The sequence below is a fragment of the Carassius carassius genome, chromosome 23 (genome assembly GCF_963082965.1).
Source record: "Carassius carassius chromosome 23, fCarCar2.1, whole genome shotgun sequence".
Classification (NCBI taxonomy): Eukaryota; Metazoa; Chordata; class Actinopteri; order Cypriniformes; family Cyprinidae; genus Carassius; species Carassius carassius.
The window spans coordinates 28,051,933-28,077,820 of record NC_081777.1 but is presented as its reverse complement, the minus strand read 5'-3'; the positions used below and the strand labels follow the sequence as shown (position 1 = coordinate 28,077,820).

The 25,888-nt window shown below is 35.7% G+C and overlaps 3 protein-coding genes across 8 annotated transcripts; 1 reads left to right on the top strand and 2 right to left on the bottom strand.

Annotated features, from left to right (window-relative positions):
- Positions 1–74: 74 nt before the first annotated feature.
- On the bottom strand, positions 75–5,954 carry sephs1 (selenophosphate synthetase 1). 2 transcript variants are annotated; one of them, XM_059506824.1, is made up of 9 exons: positions 5,685–5,954; positions 4,153–4,386; positions 3,967–4,070; positions 3,753–3,860; positions 2,736–2,890; positions 2,555–2,645; positions 2,375–2,474; positions 2,078–2,290; positions 75–1,104 (listed from the first exon to the last, which is right to left on the bottom strand). In XM_059506824.1, the coding sequence occupies exons 2-9, from the start codon at positions 4,343–4,345 to the stop codon at positions 890–892; spliced, it is 1,179 nt and encodes a 392-aa protein (XP_059362807.1). In that variant the 5' UTR covers positions 4,346–4,386; positions 5,685–5,954; the 3' UTR covers positions 75–889. The 2 variants fall into 2 exon arrangements, with proteins under 2 accessions (XP_059362807.1, XP_059362806.1); XM_059506823.1 differs by lacking the exon at positions 5,685–5,954 and adding an exon at positions 5,209–5,359.
- Positions 5,955–7,014: 1,060 nt separating this feature from the next.
- Positions 7,015–18,993, bottom strand: bend7 (BEN domain containing 7). 4 transcript variants are annotated; one of them, XM_059506821.1, is made up of 10 exons: positions 18,536–18,992; positions 17,172–17,246; positions 16,830–17,102; positions 13,292–13,423; positions 12,926–13,212; positions 9,150–9,375; positions 8,322–8,435; positions 8,085–8,123; positions 7,854–7,901; positions 7,015–7,771 (listed from the first exon to the last, which is right to left on the bottom strand). In XM_059506821.1, the coding sequence occupies exons 1-10, from the start codon at positions 18,597–18,599 to the stop codon at positions 7,722–7,724; spliced, it is 1,308 nt and encodes a 435-aa protein (XP_059362804.1). In that variant the 5' UTR covers positions 18,600–18,992; the 3' UTR covers positions 7,015–7,721. The 4 variants fall into 4 exon arrangements, with proteins under 4 accessions (XP_059362804.1, XP_059362803.1, XP_059362802.1 ...); XM_059506820.1 differs by having other exon boundaries at positions 8,085–8,126; positions 18,536–18,990; XM_059506819.1 differs by lacking the exon at positions 7,015–7,771 and having other exon boundaries at positions 7,780–7,901; positions 18,536–18,993.
- Positions 18,994–19,589: 596 nt separating this feature from the next.
- On the top strand, positions 19,590–24,579 carry prpf18 (PRP18 pre-mRNA processing factor 18 homolog (yeast)). 2 transcript variants are annotated; one of them, XM_059506815.1, is made up of 11 exons: positions 19,590–19,792; positions 19,925–20,002; positions 21,266–21,292; positions 21,915–22,019; positions 22,090–22,203; positions 22,355–22,501; positions 23,393–23,461; positions 23,766–23,906; positions 23,975–24,046; positions 24,146–24,301; positions 24,395–24,579. In XM_059506815.1, the coding sequence occupies exons 1-11, from the start codon at positions 19,727–19,729 to the stop codon at positions 24,473–24,475; spliced, it is 1,056 nt and encodes a 351-aa protein (XP_059362798.1). In that variant the 5' UTR covers positions 19,590–19,726; the 3' UTR covers positions 24,476–24,579. The 2 variants fall into 2 exon arrangements, with proteins under 2 accessions (XP_059362798.1, XP_059362799.1); XM_059506816.1 differs by lacking the exon at positions 21,266–21,292 and having other exon boundaries at positions 19,593–19,792.
- The last annotated feature ends 1,309 nt before the right edge of the window (positions 24,580–25,888 follow it).

Below are 25,888 nucleotides of genomic sequence, written 5' to 3'. Positions count from 1 at the left end.
TGAAAAATTGTACACAATAAAAATCTGGATCTTAACATCCATCACACAAGATCCTATACAACTTTTTTCAAGAATTAAAAAAAAAAGAACTGAGATTTATTGAAGGGGTTTCAAGGCATACATATATAATGATTAGCAAATATGAGAGCACGAGAAAGTATGACCTTTGTACACAATATAAAAACAGCTCTAACACAGAACAGAACTAATGATGTGAATATCATACAATATAAACTGCATCTCCAATGTTTAGCACATTCTATGAGAAACCTCAGCACCGCCACTAAAGGCAGAAGTGCATTTCCCAAAATACGAGGACTTGATTTATTAGAGAGGTTTTACCTTGGATTCCTTCAGTCCAATGTTTCCACCGAACAGTGAGGGAGGGTTATTTTATCCGACATATGAGGGATAATACAAAAATAAAAAAGCAATCCTTTCCCGACTCTTCCTCGTCACTGCAGCTTCATTAACTATTGTTTCGAGGCAAAGATTACGATGTGAACTACCACATGGGCTGTGCATACTAAGAGGAAAGGCTAAAACACACCATGGCTATGGATGAAACCACAGGTGATGTGTGAGCAGAAGAAATTTGGAAGTAATCAACAGTATCAGAGAAGAATTATACTATTAATTATTCATTCTACTTGGAAGCTGCCTCACAACCAGGCGCATGTTCAGTTAATGTAACAGAAAACTATAGACATAAAAAGGCAATCGAATTTTATTTGTTAAATGTTCTTCTGCTTTATAACTGTGTCCATGTAGAGGAATCTGCCTGAAGGCCAAGGTGGGCAGACGTTTTATATATCATTAAGCTGATATATTTTAGGTGAGGCTAGAGTGTGTGAGCCGTTCGGGCCGCTCAGGGGTCACGGGGTCAGGTTTAAGACGTTGCTCCCGGGGTGGTGTTGACATTCTGTGTGGCCACTTGCGGTGCGACTTCGATGATGCGGGGTTTGTCGATGATGCGTGCCGTACGGTTGCCTTTCTCTACGATGCCGATGATCCATGCCTGGTGACCCTCGCCGTACTTGGGAGATTTGATCTCGGCGCAAAAACGGGCCGCTTGCTCACGAGGAAGACAGATCAGCAAACCCCCTACAGAAAATTACAAGAGGCAATAGCAAAAGAAACATGCATTTAAGATTCAGACTGCCATTTTCTGCAAAGACAAAGTGAATATGTAATAACGGCTTATTGAAAACACCTTAACACTGGGATAAAATGCATGTAAAGTGAAAACATTTTTCCTTATTTTAACTTAAACATAATAAAACTAGAAGTAATTAAAATAAAAGCCATAGCATGAAAAAAAAAAAAACAATTCTAAAAGTTTACACATTATGATAATAAGAAATGTTCCTTGAGCAGCAAATGAGCATATTAGAATGAAACTGAAGACCGGAGTAATGATGCTGAAAATTCAGCTGCGCATCACAGGAATAAATTACATGTTAAAATATATTCAAATAGAAAATAATTATTTTAAATTGCAATAATATTACACAATATTCCAGTTTTACTGTATTTTTGATCAAATAAACACAGCCTTTTGAAAAATAAAAATCTTACCAACACCAAACTTTTGAATGGTAATATATATTATAATTGTTTTGTTTTACAATACTTTTTTTTAAATATTATTTTAAGTTGATTCGATTTTATTTTTGTTTTTCATGTATAAAATGCACATTTCTTTTAATCAGTTAGAGATAAAATAATATTAGTTTTCATCATTTTTTTTTTTACATTGTGTGTAATTGATTTATTTGTATTTTTTCACATATAAAATGCACACTTTTTTTATTCAATTAGAAATTCAATTATAGTTTATTTTTCATTTATTATTTCCTTTGTATAAAATGTAAAATGTATAAAATTAGTTTAAAAGAAATAGAACATTTTCCTGTTTTTTTAATTGCTTATTTTTGTTTGTCATATTGAAATGCATAAGATTTGTATTAACCCATAATTCCATTTATTATTTCATTATTCAGTTTTCATCATGCAATAAAAAATGTATTACATTAAAAAACAGCTATTTTTAAAGGAGCGACACAGGTTCTTATACCTGAGGTCTCTGGGCAGGTTCCGTGCATGAGGCCAAACATGTTCCCGCAAGCTTTGCTGACGGCTGCCATCTTGGCGAGAACTGGCAAGTTGTGAATGACGAAGGAGACCTCTGTACGCTGCTGCCGGGCCAGATTCTGAGCGTGACCCAGGATCCCAAACCCTGTGATGTCAGTTGCTGCGTGTGCATTGAACGTGTGCATCAGACCGGCCGCTGGTCAGAGAGAGACAGATAAAGGTCAAACGTTTGCTAGAGCTTGTTAATTATGAGCTGCACACACGTGGATCACACACTGACCTGTTCTGTTGAGTCGAGCCATGTTCAGCATGGCCTCCTGATAAGCCAGTTCAACATCCTCCTGAGTGACCACCAACTTTATCTTATTCCATTTCTCTGGCTGAGACCGAAGAAAAAGATGGCAAGAGTTAAACACGGTCCAAACTCGAATATGAAACTACAAATGTCTGAAACACTCACGATGTCCAGCCACTGGTGCACTGCGACCGCCACTTGTGTTCCTAGAGGTTTGGTAAGAACTAGCACGTCCCCTGGTACTGCATTATCTGGCCTATAAACACACGCACAAAGTTAGAGGAATGGACAGACATATCGGTTGATTATGAGGAAACCACTGACTAGAGTACATCAAATGACTCACATAATGAACTCATTGGGTTGGCACACTGTTGTGGCCACGCCTCCCAGGACTATCCAAGGATTGACGACAGTCTGGCCTCCTGTAACAGAGGTTCCTGCCTCCTCAGATGCATCCTTAAACCCCTGGATGATCAGAGGCATGACCTTATCACGCTCCTATAAAACACACACACTATGTGATTTCCGTTTTGTGATTTCTGTCTGTCATTCTGAAAAATTCAACATTTTGAACCCTGTAAAGCCTAACAAAATTGTATTTATTTCTTTATTTATTTTATAGAACAGCTTATTGAACCTGTGGACAAAATATACAAACTAATGTTTTGTTGTTTTTAAAGTATCATATTTTATACATCAGGATTTATGGCTCATACAGTATCATATAGTAAGAATATGGAGATCATGCTTGAGAAAAAAAAAAAAAAAAGAGTTTTATTCAAAGGCCCAAAGTGAGCAGAAACATGCAGTTAGGTGCAAAGTGAAGCTTGTAAATGGAATGGAACTTACCACAAAAAAAATATATAAATGTCAGCTGCTGCTCTATACTATATTTAAATGCTTAGTTTTTCTAATCAAAGCTCTTTAGTTTTTATTGTGAGCAGGACAAACATCTGGTATCCAGCAGTGCAATGCAATGATGACAGAGATGAAAAAATAAACATCCTCAAAAGCCTGATGAATCATATTTGATACCCACATTTTAACATGATTTTTCTCAAAAAGTCATTTTCACAGCAAACCTGAAGGTGGATGTTTTACAGTTATACTACAAGAACTTCTACATGCTAAAAAGCATAAACTATCATTCAGACGGAAATGTTTTTCAGAGTTTTGATCATGTTGATAAGGTCTTAGAAATGGGCTTTAAATATTGTATGCATTTAAAAGTTTTAAGGTTTAAAAATGCATTTACTCACAGGTGAAATGAAGAGTTTGTATTGTTAGGTGAACTTTGCTTGTACATTTATAGGCCAGTTTCACATCTCATTAGCACATAAGGCTTTTTCCTCTGTCTCACCTTTTCTGTAAGTTTGTTACTGACGCCTAGAAGCATCAGCATGTTATCGCACTCTGTTACTCCCATGGCATACAGATCACTCAGCACATTGGCACACGCAATTCTTCCCTAGAAACCAAGAGAATTCGTAAAAAAAAAAAAAAAATCAGATTGTGACAAATTTTCAGTCTATGGTGCAATTGATCTATTATGGCATTCTGAAGTGAGTATTTACCATCATATATGGGTCGTCCACTATGGGGTAGATATAGTCTGTGGTCTGCACAAGTGACAAGCCTCCGTGTCTCAACGGAATCACACAGGTGTCCATACCAATGCCTATTTTAAATAAACATAGTTTTGCCTTTAAAAAACCTTAAAACTTTCATTTCCAGCTGTGAGTGTGTGTATAGTCATGTACCTAGTCTGGGCATTACAGCCCCGAGGAACTGCTCATCTTCCTGATAATGGTTTTCCTGCAGGGACTCTAGAAGTTTGTGGAGCACATCTTGAGGGACTTTGCAGCCCATTCCCTTGAGCTCTGTGAAGCGTGTCAGTCTGAAGTTCTTGTCGAGTTCATAACTCTCCGGGTTAAAAGACTCCCGCACCGACATGTTCAAAAAGCGTCTCTGACACACTGTATAGTAATCACAATCTAAAGAAGATATAAACAAACATTAAAGTGTATTAAAGGATACAAATGAGGAAATTATGTGTGACCGACCGTGCAAACAACATGAAACAAGTCATTATATTAAATATAGTATAAATACTCTACTGTTTCACCACAAACTTGAATCAAAACAATGCAAATAATGCACGTTTTGTACAAATGTCTTTGCACTGATGCTCAGAGGTGATGCTCCCCTTTAAATACATCAGCTGTGTTCAAAGCTCTTGCCCGTCCAGCCAGCTTTGTTTACATGGCCACATGTTTCTCTGTTTAATTGTCCTGTTCAACACCCAAGCATAGGTATAGAACGCGTTCTTAGACTTTATTTCATGGGATAATTAATGTGTTGTTTAAAAAAATAGATTGTGTAATTCATTTCTATGCGCAAATAACAGGTTTTGTGTTCTTGGAATTCGTTCGAACTACACTTAAGTGGCGCGCGCTCTCTTTCCAAGAAAGATTCTTCTTAGTGACTCGGTTCGTTTAAGTTCGCTTCAGTGAGCCGGTTGAAAAACGATTAAACGAGTCTTTTTAGCCATTATCCAAAAGTTATACAAATATTTTACACGTATAATAGCGTTCCAGAAACGAGCCAATACAGTAAAAAGAGAAAAATACCAATAGTGCAATCAGCGCGCACAATTTAAAAAAATACAAAAAATCTAATGAATTTATTGTATTGTTTCTTTTTCGTCCATTTTGTTATGCTGGATTACCAATACATTGTTTAAAGCGAAAAATAAAACCGTGTCTTCATAGAGTTTCATTTATGAATGCAAAGATTAAAAAAACAATATGACTTACAGTTCAACCAAATACAATTGCTTGCAACGAGGTTTGGACGAGTCATTAAAAAGAATCATGTCAAACGAACGATTCCTTCGAGAACCTCTAAAACAGCGCTGCACGCGCCGATCCAACGCAACGCCCCCCGCTGCTCGATTACATTTAATCGCACCTAATATATGATATAACCTATGCATGTTAAGAAGAAAACGTTTATAGAATAAAATGAATACGAATTTCAAGCTGGCCGAAGTGTTTATAAAAATGTCGGCGGTGGAAAAAATTAACCCTTAAAGCGCCCGCGCCATGATTGCAGTGTGTACAACAGAGTAACAATATAAAATTTAAATTATTTAGTGCACTTTACACAAATCCCGCTTATTATGTCTTCTACTGGAATAATTCAGATAGCTCTCCTTACAAGTAATGCATTATGGCACAGTTATATTCGTGTCCCATTTCCCCTTTAATTCAGCTGTTCAGTTTGTGCTTACCGGTTTCGCTCGATACAACAGACGCGACGTTCCCGCAATGCACCGCGCGCAGAAAGGGCGCCTGGAAAATGTGCCTGAATAGACTGACACTGAATAACAATAGCCTTAATCTTGACGAACAGCACCATATGCATGATGCGTACAAAATTGTTTTAACAGTTCAGGCGATGATATGTCCCTTCCGAACAACACTGCGAACTAATAAGTGTTCTGAGGAGATATTTTAATTAAAAAGTCGAAATTCTAGTTGGGTCCTTCTTTCCCGCGTGACGTCATCTCCTCCCCTTTAAGGGCGATCGGAGTGTGGCAACAAAAAATTTCCACATTAGTTTGTACCTTTAAACTTCCTGTGGTCTTGCCAGTTGCATTAGGATTGCGTTCTTTTTTTCTTTCTTTCTTTTTTGTTGTTGTTGCTTTGTTAGCATATTATTTTTGGTTACTGTAACTGATCACTTGATGATAAATGTTTTATTCTACATTTAATTTTGTTCATTTGTAAATTCTCCATGCAAATATACAAATATGAATACATAAGAAAGAAATGAAACAATATAACGTTAAAACACAAATTCAAAATCTGTCAACAAAAAAAGCCGTCAAATTTTTTGTTTGCTTGTATATCTATCTTTATAAGTGTGAGGTTAAAAAGCAGAAAACTTCATTTAATTACGTTTTTCTTTTTGAATATGCATACTTTGCTGCAAGTCTAAAATATAGTTAATGCAATGTAGAAACTTGTGGAACACTATTAATTGAAAGGTTTAAACTTAAAAATGCTCATTTAAAAGTAGTTGTAAATGTAATAAAATGTTGTTGTAATGGTTTTGTTTACATACTAATTTTATGGCAAATATAATTAGTACCAATATTCTCATTCAGCATTTAAAAACTATAATGAAGTATAATTCAATAGATAAATAAGAGAATAGACAAGTTTAAAGATAACTTTGAAGCCCACCAAATAAATCATTAAAAATGACGCATTTGAATCGAGTTTAGGTCAAACATGTAAGACACTGCCATATTTATTAGACCAAACAACTTTCCACTAATAAACATAAAGTTGATCTTTTTTTTTTTTAAACAGGAATTTGAAAAAGGAGGCACAGACACAACATCTTTTCTATTAAAGTTATATTTCCATCTACACTCTATCAACAGCATCAGCTGCATTCGCTTTGACTCATATCTCAGTTCATAAAAGCAAACATCAGTTTGAGTTGACAGTTATGCACTTACAGTGGAAGTCTGTGGGCCAGGTGTAGAGTGTAAGTGCATTTCTATATGTGCGTTTTTAGGATTGCTTTTACAAACGGAGACCAGATGTATTTAACCCGGATATTAACATGAATAGGTATTCAAGCATTTGACCATGAGGTAAAAACCCTTTGTTACACAGACTATGGACAATGTTCACTCATTTGTACACATTCAATAGACACTAAATCCTCTTAAACAGGAGGTCAAACAGTTACAGATTTACATTACCAGTCTGCCAGATTATATAACCAACAACACATTAGTAAGACTATGTGCAGCAATTATGACATTAAGTACTATTAATATATAGAAAATGCCGCACATTTCACCAAAAAGTGTCAATTAACAGCACAATCGTGAAATGACATCAGTTTGTTTGTTGCTTGGCATGGCAGAGTGAATTAAAGGCACAGTCATGTTCTCTCAGCAGTCCTGCTGATATTTGTTGGTGATGCATTTGGATGAAGCTGAAAAACTCCAAACACTTCCATATATTCATAGAAGACAACTAGTGACATCTGGGACAGACGACCCACTTTAAAATGATCAAACGAGAATACTTGTGTTATAAAGGTGTCTATAGCAGTCAAAAACACTAACTGATCAGCAAAACGTTGCTGTTTCCTTCCAAACTAATTTTCTGTCTGTTGCACAGCTGACCGTGAGAATGTCAAAGCCGCGTCTCTCCATACGTGCTACAGTCTAGACAGACAAAAAAATTAAAAATGACTCCTTTGAGAGGGTCGGAGGTTGCATTTTGTTGAAAACAATCTCTTCTCAGGCAGTGTCCATAGCAACTAGACATTCCGTTCTCTCAAAAGCAGCACCTACAGCGGTACAGAAGAAAGGCTTACTTTAGAACAATGGCACTTTTTGAGAGTGAAATATTAAGGATGTGCATTGCAGTACCATTTTGCATCACAGTTTCCACTTTATCAACAGTTTGCTGACATTTCTCTGAAAAATAGCACACAGAAATAGTAGTGGGAATGTGTCCTCTGAAGATATTTAGCATGTTTTATAATAGCATGTATCATTCTATTAAAGAATGCATGGGATATCATGAGGTGAAGGACACTCCTCAATCTGAAGCGCTTTCATTCATGCTGTGTGTGGGTTTGAGTCAATGTGTCAGAGTACCTGTCTTGTGCTGAATATCAGTACTGTCTGAGGCGGTCTCTGCTGCAAATGATTAGAAATAAATGATGACACTGAGGCATTTGTTAAATGGTCGATTAATTGTTTCATCTAGCAAACCATCAATCATGAAGTAACAGCTTTGTTGCAACTTGTAATGCTTGGAAAATGTATGACACCACTACCTCTCTTTCTTTTTCACTTGCTCTGCATGTATTTCTCTTTGTGTCACGTTCTCACCTCTTTTTAAGCGTCGACGTGCGAGTTTAATCTGGTCTTGCAGAATCTGGACCCAGTCTCTGGGGCCAGGAAGCTTCTCAATTCCATTGGCTGTGCAATACTTTTCTGTGAACACTAGATTCATACACATACATGTAAAAAAAAAAATACAGATTTAGTTTACTTATTAGTTTATATAAACTGAACAAAAGGTATATACACAATTTTCACATTTCACTAATAAAGAAATGCAAGTAAAACAAATAATAATAAATATTTTCTATAATAAAATTAATATATAATATATACTGAACATACAAATGCAAATTTTAAACCCAGTTTTCACAGTTTTATTAAAGACTTTAAACTATGCATACACAAAATTAAAATCTGTCAACAAAGAAGCAATCAAAGCCTTAATGTGTTATTCTTTTCCTGCTTTTTTTATTTTGTGTGTATTTATTTACTTGTAACAATAATAATAATTTATAATAATAAATAATACATTTAATTATTTTTATAAATTTCACAATTAATAACAAAAAAATGCAAGAACGTAATAAATAAATATGTATTTATATATTTCATATATTCATTATTATAATACATCAAATCAAATGTTACATGATTTTTACTCAAAACTAATATCACTTTTTTTATCTCTTAAAAGTTAACAACCATCTTCCTTTGAAATGTTTTGAATGGAAAATAAATATTTTAAATAAGCACCACATGGTTTGATCATTTATTATCTAATGCAATGACATTTTTAAGTGTCCAAATATTTTTTAGGACCACGTATGTATGATGTTGTGTAAGTTCTGGTTTGGTTTCGTTACATCCACAAACCTTTAATGGCTCCGACTATGTTTTGATCGAGTCCTTTCCTGGTGTCGTTCAGACCTCTCTTCCTCTTGCCGTTGGGCAGTGAGTTTGCCAGAGTGGCATCATCAAAGAACGCACACACCAGTTTCCTGAAGAGCAGGCTGCCAGAGCGAGTGTAGTTCAGTAAGATAGAGTCCAACTGTGCTTTAGGAATAAATACCTCAAAATCCTCGGCCAACTGCACCTCCGGCTGGGAAAGACAGATGGGCGGGATATTAAAAAAGGGAATTAATACACACTCATGCACTTAGGAATTAACACATACAATAACACACAAACTGTAATGATCCAAAATTTCACTTTTAGTCAGTTGTGACAAAAGTAGATCATATTAATAATGTTTTCTGAGACATGCATACACACTCTTGTCAGAATAAAAACATAACCTAGACCATTGTGAAACCACATTTATGTACTCAACCCCTTCTGTTGTTTCTAACCTTCACTCATTCTGCTGAGAGAGAAAGACATGGCCAGCTATCAGCCAAACACAGTCCAAAATCAGAACTTGCCAAGCATGAAAATGTGCTTTGGCAAGTAAATAAAACAAAGTTACTGGCTAGCTCACTGAATGCTTCTTTTTAAAGAATTTATTCATACAAGCTTTTAAATCACAGTCTGACATAGAGAATATTAAAATTGGATTGGTGCTTGCTGCCGAGATTTTTTATATATGTGTGTGTATATATATATATATATATATATATATATATATATATATATATGTATACACACACACACACACATATACAAAAATTCTTACCAAACAATTAATACTGAGTTTCTTACATTTTAGACAGAATATTATATGAATTAATATATATGAGTAATTATTACTTTAGTAAATACTACAATACTTACTTCACTTAAATTAATTAAATTATATATAATTTTTTTTTTTTTTTCACTTTATTTATGATTTTTGACAGCTTACAACAACATAGCACAATGAAATGTCTGTCTGCTGTGCCTTTTTTCAAACAACAACAACTAAAACCCCAACATAGAAGACAACATAATTAGACATTTAAGGGTAGAAAATTAAGCAGTTTAAATACCATTAAACCAAACCAACAAAAGACAAACAAGACAAAAGACAAAAAATAAAAATAAATAATAATAATAATAATAATTAAATAACTAAAAATAATATAATAATAATGATAAATAAAATAAAATAATGAGTTTAACAAATAAGATCAGATTTTCAGCAGTTAAGCAGTTAAGTCATCACATTTAAGACGTGGCTGATTTTCCATGACATGGTATAGTGCACATTTTAAAAGTTCCCATATATTTTAAGAATGGCTGCCATGCTTTATTAAATTTAGACAATGAACCAGTTAGAGTACATCTCATATTCTCCATGTTTAAAAACCTCATAATGTCAGCGATCCATTGGTCATGTGTTGGGGGATGTTCCTGTTTCCACCTTAAGAGTATGAGACGCCATGCAAGCAAAGAGGCAAAAGCTATAGCGTTTGAATAGTGTTTAGTTAAAGAAATGCTAGAGGGTACCACCCCAAAAAGTGCAGTCAAAACAGAGGGAGTAAAATTAACTCTATACACCTCAGAAAAAGTGTTGAATATAGATGTCCAATATTTATTGAGATTAGGACATGTCCAGAAGGTATGCAAAAGTGAACCAATATCTGCTTTACAGCGATTACACATTGGATCCATTGGAGTCCATGTCTGGCGCAAATAGAGGATGAATGCACCCTCTTCAGCATAGAGTCCCAAAGATCATCTGATAAATTTATCGCCAAATCTTTTTCCCAGTGAGCTTTAATAATGGAGAGAGAAGGGGTGTGTATTTCTAACAGTAAACTTCTTTAATCACTCCCTTCTTATGAGCATTGATGTCAAGAATATTATCCAGAGGAGTTATCTCTGGCAAGTTAGGAAAGGTTGTGTATCTACTACTATAAAATGTCGTATCTGCAGATAACGGTAAAAGTGAGTACCAGGTATATTAAATTGGTCAGTCAACTGTGAGAATGAAGCAAAAATTCCATCTATAAAAAGGCCTTTTATAGACGGTTTCATCGGGCGCACGCGCCTGGACCTAAGTTGACTTCCGGTCTGTGTTGTGTACATCAGTCTGGCTGCAGTGCCTTCTGCAAACGCAGTTAAAGTCAATGTGATGAGTAGACTGAAGTTGGGCTCAGATGGTTGTGCTGTGGGATGTGTTTACCATACATTTATTTATTTTTGGAGACTTGCCACAATTTAAAAACTGATCGATTTTCAAAAAGGCTTCTTTGATTAAACATGAGTGACATTACGTACTGCACGTTTAATAATAATAATTCCTTACATTTATATGTTTAAATATTAAAACGAGGCACAGCTGTTCTTATATCGCTGTATTTCTGAAGGAAGACTTGCATGTTATATGCCTGATAAAGCAGCGTGTGAGCGTACCAGCTCTGCTTTGTTTACAGCTGTTACTGCGGAAACCTATTTCTCGCGCTTTATGTCTATGCTTTAAAACATCTCCTGCTGGCAAAGAATGAATTAGCATTTTCATTAAGTCCGCCTGATCCACGCAGCAAACATATTTTGTTTGTTATCAAAAAATATCTACTCTAGAGGGACTTGGCTGATGTTATTGATTCTATTTGGAAGTCTACCGGAAGTTAAGTTAGGTCCACAAAAGCGCGCATGCACGGTAACGTTCGTTTATGTTGTTGCCGTTGAAACCGTCTATAGTCTGTAAACCTTTACTGCTCCAAGTCTCAAAAGCCGAATCATTCATGGAGGGTGGAAACATGTGATTTGAACACAGAGGTGCTTTCCTTGATATTCCAAATAGACCAAATTTCTTCCTAAATTGTACCCAGATTCTAAGGGAGTCATAAGGAGGGTTGTTTTTATATGTGTACAATTCTAAGGGAAGTGCTGAGCTCAACAGAGCAGGTAAAGATGTTTTCCCACAATTAGATGCTTCAATGTGCACCAAAGAAGGAGTTTCGGAATTTGAATCACTAAACCAGTAAAGAACGCTGCGTATATTAGCTGCCCAATAGTGAAGTTGAAAACTTGGTAAAGCCAGACCACCTAGTGATCTAGGCCTTTGCATAAAGTCTTTGCGTATACGTGCAGATTTACCATTCCAAATAAATTTTTAAATAAGTTTATCTAAAGTAAAAGTAATTATTTTTTAAATAGTGCTGTCAAACGATTAATCGGGATCAATCGCATCCAAAATAAAGGTTTTTGTTTGCATAATATATTTTTGTGTATTGTGTATATTCATGTATATATAAATACACACACATGTATATATTAAAAAAAATATGTTATGTTTATATATTAAATATATTTATAATATAAATTATATGTATATGTAAATACATGTGTATTTATATATACATAATAAATAAACAGAACACACATATATTATGCAAACAAAAACTTTTTTTTTGGATGCGATTAATCGTTTTGACATTACTAATACATACACACAAAGATATAAAGATAGATAGATAGATAGATAGATAGATAGATAGATAGATAGATAGATAGATAGATAGATAGATAGATAGATAGATAGATAGATAGATAGATAGACAAACAGACGAGTTAATTAAAACTACCCAGAATGCCATTTTAAACATTTAACCCAAACACATTTCACCCAGCACGAGTTGTTTTTAACTCAGCATTTTTTTGAGCAGTTTTTCTTCATTTACCAATTCATTACCAAATCTATTCACACATGTAAGGTGGTGTACCTCTGTGGTGCTTTGGCCTCTGGTGACGCTGTAGTGAGAGGGAGAAATCTTAGCACTGGGAATGGGATCTGGGATAAATGATGTCAGTGTTGGGGGCGTGTCCTTTCTTGACTGATTACACTCATTAACAGCATCGGTCTCAGCGGGTGGCAACTGAGGTGTTGTTCTTTTAGTGGGAATGGTCAGAACTGTAACTCTGTGACCCGGCCTCCTCTTTCGGCTCCTCCTCCTGGAGATGGAGGTTCGGGACGAGAGCGAGACCTGGGAGCCCTGTTTGTCCTGTGATCCTGAGAGTGCAGCGGAACATGGGTCAATGCAGCTGTAATTGTCTTCAGAGGAATTCGAGGGTAGTTCTGTTTGATTTACCTCTCTGAGTTTGGATTAGTTTCCTCATGGTACGTAACTCCAGCAGAATGGCCTGCAGGGTGCTCTTGCAGTTGCACATACAGCAGCTGGGCTCAGTTGCCATGGCAGCAGGCGCAGGGGGCAAGGCCATGTCTGAATCATAACACACATGCATCATCAACACCACGGCCATCACTGATGATGTCGAACAACAAGAGGCTCCAAGCACCTAGCACAAAAGCTGTCTGACTTGCTGACTCCAGTGTGTGTGTGTGGGTGTGGGTGTGTGTGTCAGACTGACAATGAGGGAGTTATTGTGTCTTTCTGTGTGTATACAGAAGGAAGACATTACGTGTTTGCTGTGCTATCCAGAGCTGTCTAGACATTTGCTGCTGCAGTGCCAGACAGCACATCTTTCTGTAGCCCACAGTCACATAATACAACTTCCCCTGGAAAGAATCCCAAAGGGGTTCAAGTATTTTCTTCCTATGCTTCTATCTGAAGTTACTAGAAGCAGAAGCATGGCTGAGTTTAATACCAGAAACAAAAAGGAAAGAAAGAAAGAAAAAGCAGTTTCACTAATGGCGTCCAACCTCATGATAAACTGCAGTAACTAGAGGTGAAGAGATAAAATAAAATAAAAAGTGCTAAAATAAATAATAAAATAATAAATGCACTAAAAGAATAAAATAAAATAGTGTTAAACTAAATGATAAGAAAATAAATGTACTAAAATCATCAAATAAAATAAATGCACTAAAATAAAAAAAGGCTAAAACAGGTGATAAAAATTAAATGAAATTAAATTAAATAAGTGAACAAATATAAAGTGGTCCAAATACCTACAATGTTTCAATTTCACTGCATTCAATTTAGAAATTGTCCAAATGATGCTACAATGATATAATAATGAAAATTGAGTAAATGGGTAAATTGAGAAAATGTGCTGGCCATAAATATTTGTTACTAAGCATAAAACTGTATTTTGCATAAATAAATAAATAAAAGAGCATTTCTGTAGCTCAAACAGTAATACACAACCATAGCTATGCCAAGGTCATGGATTCAATTTCCAGGAAGTGGATGAATTTATTTTTTAACTTGAATACAATGGAAGTTACTTTGGATAAAAGTATGAAGGTAAATCAGTAGCAAAACTCGAGAGGTTGAAGATCTGATTTTGAGAACTTGTCATATTAATATTTGTATTTATAAGTTAAAATTTACACTCACAGCTCTGATGTGAAAAGCTGAATCTTTCAATTTGCACACACAGACAATGATCAAAACACCTGTGTTTTGAATTGGAAGTTGTAGATTAATAGATACAAATGTGTAGAATGACATTCACACGAAGAAAATGACATACACACATGTTTACGACATATTTACTTTTGCACTTTACTTCAGTTTCGCTGCACAACGTCAAGTCGGCACTTACAACCTCTCAGATCTGGAAGTACAAGTTCAGATCCTAGCGCTCTGACTTTTGCTTCTCTTTTTGCGGTATTCTGTTGCAAAACTCACTTGTGCACTTGTATATGCAGATGTGAGAGAGCAGAGCTGGGGGCGGGGCTTTGGTGCGAATGAAGACATTTTATTGGTCGATGCCCGACCAATGAACAACGCCAACTGTTTTCACTGAATATCCTTAGCTTTGACAGGATTTTAAGACACTGCATTCATTTTGCCATTCAGGTATTATCTAGTAGACAAATAATGCAACATATTTTATATGTATATCCCACTGCATATTGCAGAGTAAACTCGCATGCTTTGATCTCACAGCCACGCAGTCACGTGGTTCATGGAGCTATCAATAGTACTAAACTTAACGTTTTGACAGTATGCTTGAAATGTATTAATTGGGACAGATAGCAGTTTCATTATATTTGCAGCGATTTCTAGTAATTTGTAACACTTAAAGTGCATTGATTATGCATGGATAACTACGTTGACTAATGACTAGGTGTTACAATAGCATTTTATACTGGAAAATGGAACAGCATTATGTTCTCATACTCCTCCTTGGAAGTTAAAATGTGACTAAACAAGTAAGTGTAACTTTTAACCAATAAAATAACTGTACTACATGTTAACTCAGTCCTGTTTAGTTAATTTGAAGAGATCATGGTACTAAATAATATGCGCAATAATTATGGTCCATGAATGACCATTTGAAATATAACATTTTTTAATATGGTTATTATTTATACTACAATAACTGTAGTATTTAGGTTTAAATTCCAGTGCAAAGAGGCACGCTTTAAATTAGAGGCATTTGGTGGCCAGAAAGATAATATTCATATGCAATTCCATTGCTTAAACACTAGCCTTGTTGATGTTTAATAAATACATGTATTTAGCTCTACTAGTTGTTCAAAACAGTATTTCTGGTCATAAGTGCTTATTTTTAGGTTTTGCTTTTTAATGTACATTTAGACATTATCAAACACTCGATTTATATAAAAAAAAATAAGAATAATAATGTTGCATTTAAAAAGGTTCATTACTGACAAGCAAATTAGGAATTTAACCCAATGAAGAAGTTAAAATTATTTTTACAAAACATAAAAATAATAAAAACAGCATTATATTGCAACTCTGGTAGAGTGATATGCAGTGGGATATACATATAAAATATGTTGCATTATTTGTCTACTAGATAATACCTGAATGGCAAAATGAATGCAGTGTCTTAAAATCCTGTCAAAACTAAGGATATTCAGTGAAAACAGTTGGCGTTGTTCATTGGTCGGGCATCGACCAATAAAATGTCTTCATTCGCACCAAAGCCCCGCCCCCAGCTCTGCTCTCTCACATCTGCATATACAAGTGCACAAGTGAGTTTTGCAACAGAATACCGCAAAAAGAGAAGCAAAAGTCAGAGCGCTAGGATTTGAACTTGTACTTCCAGATCTGAGAGGTTGTAAGTGCCGACTTGACGTTGTGCAGCGAAACTGAAGTAAAGTGCAAAAGTAAATATGTCGTAAACATGTGTGTATGTCATTTTCTTTGTGTGAATGTCATTCTACACATTTGCGACTATTAATCTACAACTTCCAATTCAAAACACGGTGTTTTGATCATTGTCTGTGTGTGCAAATTGAAAGATTCAGCTTTTCACATCAGAGCTGTGAGTGTAAATTTTAACTTACAAATACAAATATTAATATGACAAGTTCTCAAAATCAGATCTTCAACCTCTCGAGTTTTGCTACTGATTTACCTTCATAAAAAGCTTCTATATAATGTTTACATGTAAAACCTAACAAACTTTGTTTCAGACATGTTGTCTTGGTTAGTGTGCAAGTGCTATATTTCTATAAAATAAATGCCACTTATTTTGACAATTTGTCATTTAATGCAATGCATTTTTGTTGTTTTGAAATGTACACAGTTTTTTGCCTGACTTCAAATGTCAAAATATGTTTTGGGGCCACTGCATATAAATATTGGCTAGTCATAGTGTGAGAAACACAGCTAAACAGGCTTTGTTTTGTTAAATTTAACAAACATTCTGAAATGAATTCAATTGCTTCATTGTTGAGAGACTCACCATTAGTTTTCGAGTGGTTGAGCATCCTCTGGGTTTTGGAGCGGGTGTCATACTTCCCGTGAGTCATCAGGACTGAGCTCCAGCCGTACTGCAAATGTTCAGGGGCCGGGCTCTGAGCCACAGGCAGGCTGAGAGCCTCTTCCTGAGGCTCCTGTTTGAGGGTCTCACCCTCTCGTCCGACCCGCTGGTACACTCGTCCTGTCTTGTCACTCAGCAAGCGCATCATACCTGTTATCTGCTTCTTTATCTCCATCCCTTCATCACCTAACCAGACTGAGAGTCACAGTTAACACACAGAGCCTGCACACAGTCATGAAGTGTGTTATGATGAACGACAACTACCTTCAGTCTCAGAAGCATCCAGGGCATCTCCTTCAGTGTCATTCTGGTCTACATCACCCATTTCATGGCTGAAATCTAAACGAATCACAGCAGAGATTTCACATGAGGTCATGACAAAATTTTGCTTTAGAAATGGGCTTTTTAGCCTTTTATTCAAAGGATAGTAGAGAAAACAGAAAACTACCTATCTATCATCTAGATCATGTGTATGTCATGTCAGTGTTTTAAAAAGTATGTTTACACTTCAGTATCAAGTAAATTGCTCATGAATAGTTTTATAAAAACTGCAAAACAAATCCACAATTTGATTATAACCACATATTTGATTAATGTCCATAAAAAACTGGGATCCTCAGATATAAGAGATGCATCAATATACATGAAATTAATGTAATAAAAATGCAAAGAATATTGACATGAACAGTTAGATTCCCTTTATTAAATCAGTTGTCAATAATCAATCAACTGTTGTTGAGTTGACGATGCGCAGTATTAAAAAGTTTTTTTTTTAATTTTACTTTCTCTTTATTTTTATTATTGAGTTGTGTTTATTTGTATGATTTATTTCCCCCATACAGATATACACAGTGCTGAGAATAAAGATCACCCAAGACAAAATTAATTATACACCATACATGAATAGTATAAAATCTACCCGTTTTATCAGTTATGACAATAATTTATTTATTTTTGTTGTCAGCTATATTATATACATACATTATTATAACTTTTGTATGACTGTGTACATTGTAATATACTAGAATCGACATCAATCAGATTTCTGACAGTGCATACGTTATCAATAAATAAATAAGGGAAAATAAAAATAATCGAATTGTCTAGAACATGGAACATAAAAAGAGTAAAATATCAACAGAACATGAGGAGAAGTTTCCAGTCATTTTAGCAGTTCTATTCATTTTTAAAAGCACAGATATTGCATATACTAAGTTCTCAATTTAAGTGAGCTGTTCAAATAGTTATAGATGAGGTACAGAAGGATGCTGCTTGACATGTCGTGATGTCACTCATACAGCAGCTATGATGAAGTGATGCTGCAGGACCACCTGTAGACTGCTTCATCACGTCCACGCAGCAGACAGACCTGTTCTGTATTCCATTACACTTGAAGAAGTGCACAGGAACAGACTAAAGGCATCAGAAGATGACATTGGTTTTACTACGAACGCCGCCGACAAACATGTGATTAAACACAACGAACGATCCACACGATTCGAACAGAACGACGCGTCCGACATTGTGACGATGCGAGCAGGACAATGACGGAGCGATACATTGTATCACAGGTGCATTCCAGAGTGCTGACGTAACGCCTCTGTTGTCTGTGTCATCTGTCTGCTTACCTGCATCATTCACCAGTTTAAAGCTCGGAGATTTCCTGCTCCTCTTCCTCTCTACAAACTCCATTTTAAGAGCAGAGCGGTGAAGAGACAGAATCCAGTCCAGTTCATCAGCAGCACACAGGCTCTTTAATCACTGACTAACTCATTAAGTCCAGCTTATGATGAGTGAAGCGAACCTGAGCTTTAATAACAAGCGCGGGTCTCTCTGGACTGATGATGATGATGATGATGATGATGGTGGTGGTGAGGAGGAGGAGGATGTACAGGACGCGTTCACATTCTCCTGCGGGGCTGCTCGTTTATGATGTAAATAAATAAACCTCTTAATTCGTTCAGAATTCGTCACGTCTATTCCTTTGCGCCACCTGATGGTCGCTGGTATTTGTGGGGTCCAGATCTACATTGGACAGCCAGGAGGAAAATGACTCAGTCAATAATGGCTTTCTGTTCTCAGGAGGAGAAGAAACTTTCCTGTCAGTTTTGGCAGTCGGTGACTACTTTCACAAAGGAGTAATATAGCCTAATGTTAAAAGTGTGTGTGTGTGTGTATGTATATATATATATATATATATATATATATATATATATATATATATATATATATATATATATATATATATATATATATATATCATAAATGTTCAGACTATCTGTGTTTTAATAACGGAGAGTACGAAGTAAAAGCGGAAATTAAAAATAGTGAATGACCACTGTTCAGTTAACAGGCATTATGGACTAAAAAAATAAATAAATAAACACAAAATGTCACCTAAAATAAATTAATCAATTAATATAAATAATTATTTTATAATAATTATAATAATTAATAATATATTTCAATGCAACTGATATTCGTACAGTAAAATACAACATATGTTTAATATACGAGATAAAGAAGTTTCGTGTGAGCTGATTTTAAAAATATACAAATACACCCTCGATTTTTTTCCTCTTTTTATTATCTCTTAATTGAAATTGCGAATAATACAGAGTGCACTCATCAAACTTTTCCCGGCGTCAGTCTCACACTTGTCCGCTAGATGGCATTAACGATTCAGATTCCTCTCAGCAGCCAGACAATTAGAGCGAGAAACGGTGAACGGAAGCGTCGAATCTGTTTCCCGTTGGCTGTTTGTGTAAAAAAGAGGCACGTTTTCTGATAAATAGTTTTTGATAAAGATTGTTTTAATTATGGACATCCTCAAAGCAGAGATCGCGAGGAAAAGAAAACTCCTTGAGGAGAAAGAGCTCATAGATGTGAGTAGCGACTGTTCTAGAATAGTCTACCGTTCCTGTTTACACTCGACATCGATGTGTTTCTTGCAGCTGTTTTTGTGCTTCTGTTGTTGTGTGGGTTTGTGTAATGCTGAACTCTTGTTGTTTCTTCAGGACTCAAAGAAATACTTCAAACGGGCTGATCTCGCGCGGAAGGAAGAGGAGGACTATTACAGGAGATGTGGATACAAGGTAGAAACTCCATTATAGACATTAACATATACATCGTGATGCACTCATGTATTCCCTTAAACATTCAACCAAGTTACCTTCTCACGAGCTTGAATACAGCTGCTCGAAACACATTTAACCACACTGTATTTGTAGGGTGGTCCGTTTAATTAATGTCTAGACCAGGTGTTGTCATTCTATAAGATAAAACCGACCATCAAATATGATCAACTCCAGTTTGAGATCATCGACTTGTCTGTCAGTCATCTACTGTGGCTTTAAAAGAAATGAACCGTCCCATAAAAAAGTGTCTTCTATCCCATACTCACACTCTAACAATTTACTGACTGTCATGCTGTCCAATATGTAGAGTTGTTTCTTCATCTGAACAGATTTAGAGAAATGACATCACTTGCATGACATCACTTGCTCACCAATGAATCCTCTGCGATAAATGGGTGCCGTCAAAAGAGTTGATAAAAATATAACAATAATCCACAAGTAATCCACACGACTTCACTTTATCAGTTTATGTCTTGTGAAGTGAAAAGCTGTGTGTTTATAAGAAACAAATACATCAAGACAATTTTTTTTAACTTCAGAGCATTGCTTCTAACTAAAATATGAATCATCTATATTTTACACAATACATTTTCATATTTTATAAAAAATATGAGCCACTTCTGGCCAGAATATGGGTCCATAATCCCAGTTCTTCCAGTGTCCATCCACTATTGTTGGTTTACTGCAAAATCCAGTGACATATTTGTTTAGAACTGTTTTAACTTTAAACTGTGCATATTTCTCTCATATCTGACTTTTTCACTGGAGAAGGCAATATTATGAATTATTGACTTTTATTTTAGTCAGAAGTGACCGTTTAAAGTTAAAATATTTTAATGAAGGATTTGTTTCTTACAAAAACGTGCAGCTTTCCACGAGACATTAATCGATGGACTGGAGCCGTGTGCTTTGTGATGTTTTTAGCACCTGTTTGGACTCTCATTCTGACGGCACCCGTTCACTGAAGAGCATCCATTGGTGAGCAAGTGATGCAATGCTCAATTTCTCAAAATCTGTTGTGATGAAGGAAAAAAATCATCTTGAATAGCCTGAGGGTACATTTGCAGAAAATTTACATTTTTGGGTAATTTCTTCCTTACAGAAAGTTCTTTCTCTCTAGTTCTCCTCTCATCCTGGAGTGGTGTCTTCTGTCAGCTGTGAATCTCTTCTCATATTCTCTTTGCTGCTGTCTTTGTGCGTGTGTGTGTTCTGTGAGTGTAGGTTTCTAATGAGCAGCCTGTGCGACAGGTAGGGCTCAGGCAGACAGAATGCATGCAGCCAGACCGATGTTTGACTGGGTTTCAGCATGACAAAGATCATTTGCCTTTGCTCCCAATGTGTTGCACAAAGCTGGAGGCAGCATCTGAATTTCCAGCCCAGCCGCATAACGATCACAGTAAAATCAGTGCCCTAATGTGACCGAGATGCCCACCCAGGAGCAAAGCACAAGTCGTTTGAATTCTAGATGCCTTGCCTGCTTTCTCATTTGTGCAGTTCTCATTTGTTGTTTAAGCTTCCTTATTTGGTTTTGATATTGCATGCATGGATTGTTAAATTAAAACTGATGTCAAAATATAGCATGGCCAATCAAATGATATATGCAGTTCTTTGCTGTTCACCCATTGCATCTTGGGAGAATTATGGGTGCCCATATTTATCCAAGATTAGATGAGGATTTAATCATATTTTAAAAATGCACAGCTGCATGACTATATAGAGAACTATTTTTTTAGGCCTTTTATTTTGTCAGTTTAAAATCTTGCCAGTTTATTATTTTGCAAGCAGCCCTTTTTAATCCTACAATTAAATGCTTTGCAGTGGTAGCAGAATAATTTAAGTCATTAAAATGGTAATTTTTTTTTTTTTCAAGCTGGACAAGACCGAGGAGGAGGCGCCTCCATCTACATCATCCAATCCTGTGTTAGAACTGGAGCTCACGGAGGAGAAGCTGCCAATGACGCTCTCTCGACAGGAGGTGGGTCAGCCAATCAGAGCTCACCTGATGAGGTTGTTGGATGAATAATAAATCTTGTGGCTGTATGCAGGTGATCAGACGTCTGAGGGAACGTGGCGAGCCCATCCGTCTGTTTGGCGAATCTGATTATGATGCTTTCCAGAGACTCCGGAAGATTGAAATTCTAGCACCAGAAGTAAACAAGGTAAGATCCCCCTCTCCTCTCGCCATCGTCACACTCATGTCATATAGTGCATGTTTATTTAGCTGAGAATTTTTTTTTTAATTGCCCTGTCAAGATGGACTCATGCTGAATTGGACACCATTTCTAAGACTTCCCTTGTCTGTGTGTGTAGGGATTGAGGAATGATCTGAAGGCTGCCATGGATAAGATTGATCAGCAGTATTTGAATGAGATTGTCGGTGGAGCAGAGGGCACTGAACTGGACACACAACACGATCTCAAAGTGCATGAAGAAAATACCACCATTGAGGAGCTGGAGGTAAACCCACACACACAGAACCCATAACATTCACTTAGAAGAACTGATTAATATCCTCATTTTGAATGTAAGAGCAGGTGCAGCCATTTGTAAATGTGCAAGGCTTCCAGTTATTTTAGCTGTACCAAAACATCTTTTATGCTGCTTGAGATTGCAAACAGATATTTATCATTCTTTTCATTTATTGTAATTGGAAACACTAAACTAGTTTTACCATTTACTGCATTTTTACCTTTAGCAGCTAATAAATAATAACTCTTGCACATTCACAGAATAGCAAAATAATTACATCACATCAACTCCAGAATCTAATGTCTAATGAGAAGTACTTCTACCACGGTCCCACTAGGTGGCGCTATAGTCTTACATTTGACATCTAATAACTGATTTGAACTAGACCAGGGTTTCCAAACTGAGCTTTGTGTTGTTGGAATGCTAATAATGAATCTCATCCTAAAAAAGGACAAATAAAACAAGATGTTGGCGCAGTGGATAAGTCACATGTCTTTGGTGTGAGAGACCCGGGTTCGAATCCACTGTGAGACACCAATGTGTCCCTGAGCAAAGACACTTAACCCTTAGTTGCTCCAGAGGAGTGAGACCTCTGACATGTATAGCAATAGTAACACGCTTTGGATAAAAGCGTCAGCTAAATGAATAAATGTAAATGTAAATATTTTGTTTACCTGGCTGTATGTAATAAGCCCAATTAAGAGAACATCAGAGAACAGTGGATATGAACATTTGTTAAATGAGTTAGGCTTTCAACAATGGCATAGTAAATGTCTGGATACTTAAGCTCCTATGGCTTTAATAACTTGTATAATATCACAAAAGATATGTTATGCTCTATAACTGTTACATTCATGTTCAATAACCTGTCTTAAACAGGCTTTGGGAGCGTCTCTTGGCACTGGCAATGATGTTAGAGACATGGACATCATAAATAAAGTTTTAAGGGTATGTTTTTTTTTTTTTTTTTAGTTTTTTTTTTTAAACCCTTTCGGAGTGTTTAAATCTTATACTGATTTGATAGTAATGTATTAAGACAGTATTCTAATTATTTAAATATTTTAAAATGATTTAATTAGAATCTGATGCACAATTTAAAGTATAATCATTTTATTTTGTGTGCTTCTATGTATTTTTAAAGTGAATTATTATTATTTTGATTTTTTTTGTATGTTTGTATTTTTTTATGCATTGTGTGTTTTAACTTGTATGTAAAGAGCGGTCTTGTTTGTAAAGTTTATTTTTATTCTAGTTTTTGCTGGGTGTGTGGGCTAAAGATCTAAACAGCCGAGAGGACCATGTGAAGCGTAGTGTCCAGGGCAAACTCGCCAGTGCCACCCAAAAACAGACTGAATCTTATCTGGAACCTCTGTTCAGAAAACTACGTAAGAAGGTATGCTCTTCTACAAGCTTTTTATACAGTATTGTGACTCACAGCCTCATTGTGTCTTCTATATAAAGAATTTGCCAGCAGATATTAAGGAGTCCATCACAGACATCATAAAGTTCATGCTGGAGAGGGAATACGTTAAGGTATGTATGTATGTAGTGTCAAAGTATTATTGCAATACCTTGAGGTTTGTAATTGGTTCATTTGTGAGGAAACTCAGCTACCACTGTGTGTACATACAGGCAAACGATGCTTATCTGCAGATGGCTATAGGAAACGCTCCGTGGCCCATCGGTGTGACCATGGTGGGTATCCACGCTCGTACTGGACGTGAGAAGATCTTCTCCAAACACGTTGCTCATGTGCTCAACGACGAGACCCAGAGGAAATACATTCAGGTCTGAAATAATATTATGAATAGAAGATTGTTATATTACATATATATATATATATATAGCAGATCAGTGATTGTCTTTATTGTATTTTCACAGGGGCTGAAAAGATTAATGACAATCTGTCAGAAACATTTCCCGACAGATCCTTCAAAGTGTGTGGAGTATAACGCTCTGTGACGTACATTCAAAGTCCTGTCATGCCATATTGTCAGCGTATGGCTGTCTTATTCTCTTGTGTTATAAATAACTTCTTGACTGTAAATATACACCAAACTTGAGAACATGCATGTGGATCTCTTTTGTTACAGTGGGATACAGGAGTGATCTTTTCTTTACATTCACTGATGCTTGATGCACTTGGATTTTAATGTCTTTGTTACTGAGCTGAATGCTACACAACGTGTAAATTCATGAACAAACCAAGAGATGTAAGCCTGTACCTTTACAGACAGGAAATATTCTTTATAAGGATGAATGTCATGAAGACTTGCAGTTTGATTCACTATCAAAACAAGTCCAAAAATGCTAAAATCACATCTCATGACTTTATCTGCCCTCCTGAGATGAGTTAAAGGAAGAGCTGAGTCACAGGAAGAGTGGATGACTTCCTCATGCTATGACCAAATCAGAGCTAAAAGACGAACAAGCCAACTTTTGATTACTTTGGCCATTGCATTTATGCTTATTTGAGATCCGGGAAATCAGATTAATTTTAGTGATTCACTTTTCATTGATTGATTCACTTTTGAGGGGTCAGTCTAAAGTTTTCTTATAAATGACAGGGTTGCAAGTTGATGAAAAGCTAATAATTAAATCTGTACTGTAAAAATGTTAATTGTTTAAAGAAATCTAAATAAAATAAAAAAACGGACGATCAAATGGACTTCTCTCTTAACTAGTCTTTAGAGATATAATTTAAGATTAATTTATCCTCTAAAACTGGTAAGGTTTTGGAAAGACTGATTTTCATTGTGATTTTGCATTGTGTTTTTTGTAAAGAGGGAAACAAGAGCATGGAACATTTATTTTATCATTGTTTTTATACACATTTTGGTAGGATTTAGCATTTGCATATTTGGTTAAAAGAACATGTTGTAATGCAAAAAAAGAAAAAGTCATTTTATGATGTTTGTTTTGAATTATGGTATAATATAAATGTTATGGTTGCACTTCATTTTAAGGTGTTCTTGTTACAGAGTAATTAAATATTTAAATACTGAGTAATATTAATTAACTACATGTAATTAGGATTAGGGTTTTACTTGGGGTTACAGGCATGTAATTATGCTGTTTTATAATAAGTACATGTAACGTGTAACAATCAAGGACACCTTAAAATAAAGTGTCACCAAAATTATTTATCTACAATTTTAAATGGGCCTCACAAAAACTACTTTTACTCATTTTAAAATAAAATAAAAATATATATAGGTCACTACTAACACACAACAAAGCAAAAATGACTAAATTACTGTAAAGCCTGAAATCTATTTTTTGATTATAGTGTCATCTGCTAACCAACATGCCGCATTTCAAGTGATATTCTTATGTTTATCTCAGTCTTTGACATAATCATAATTCCTTCTATAA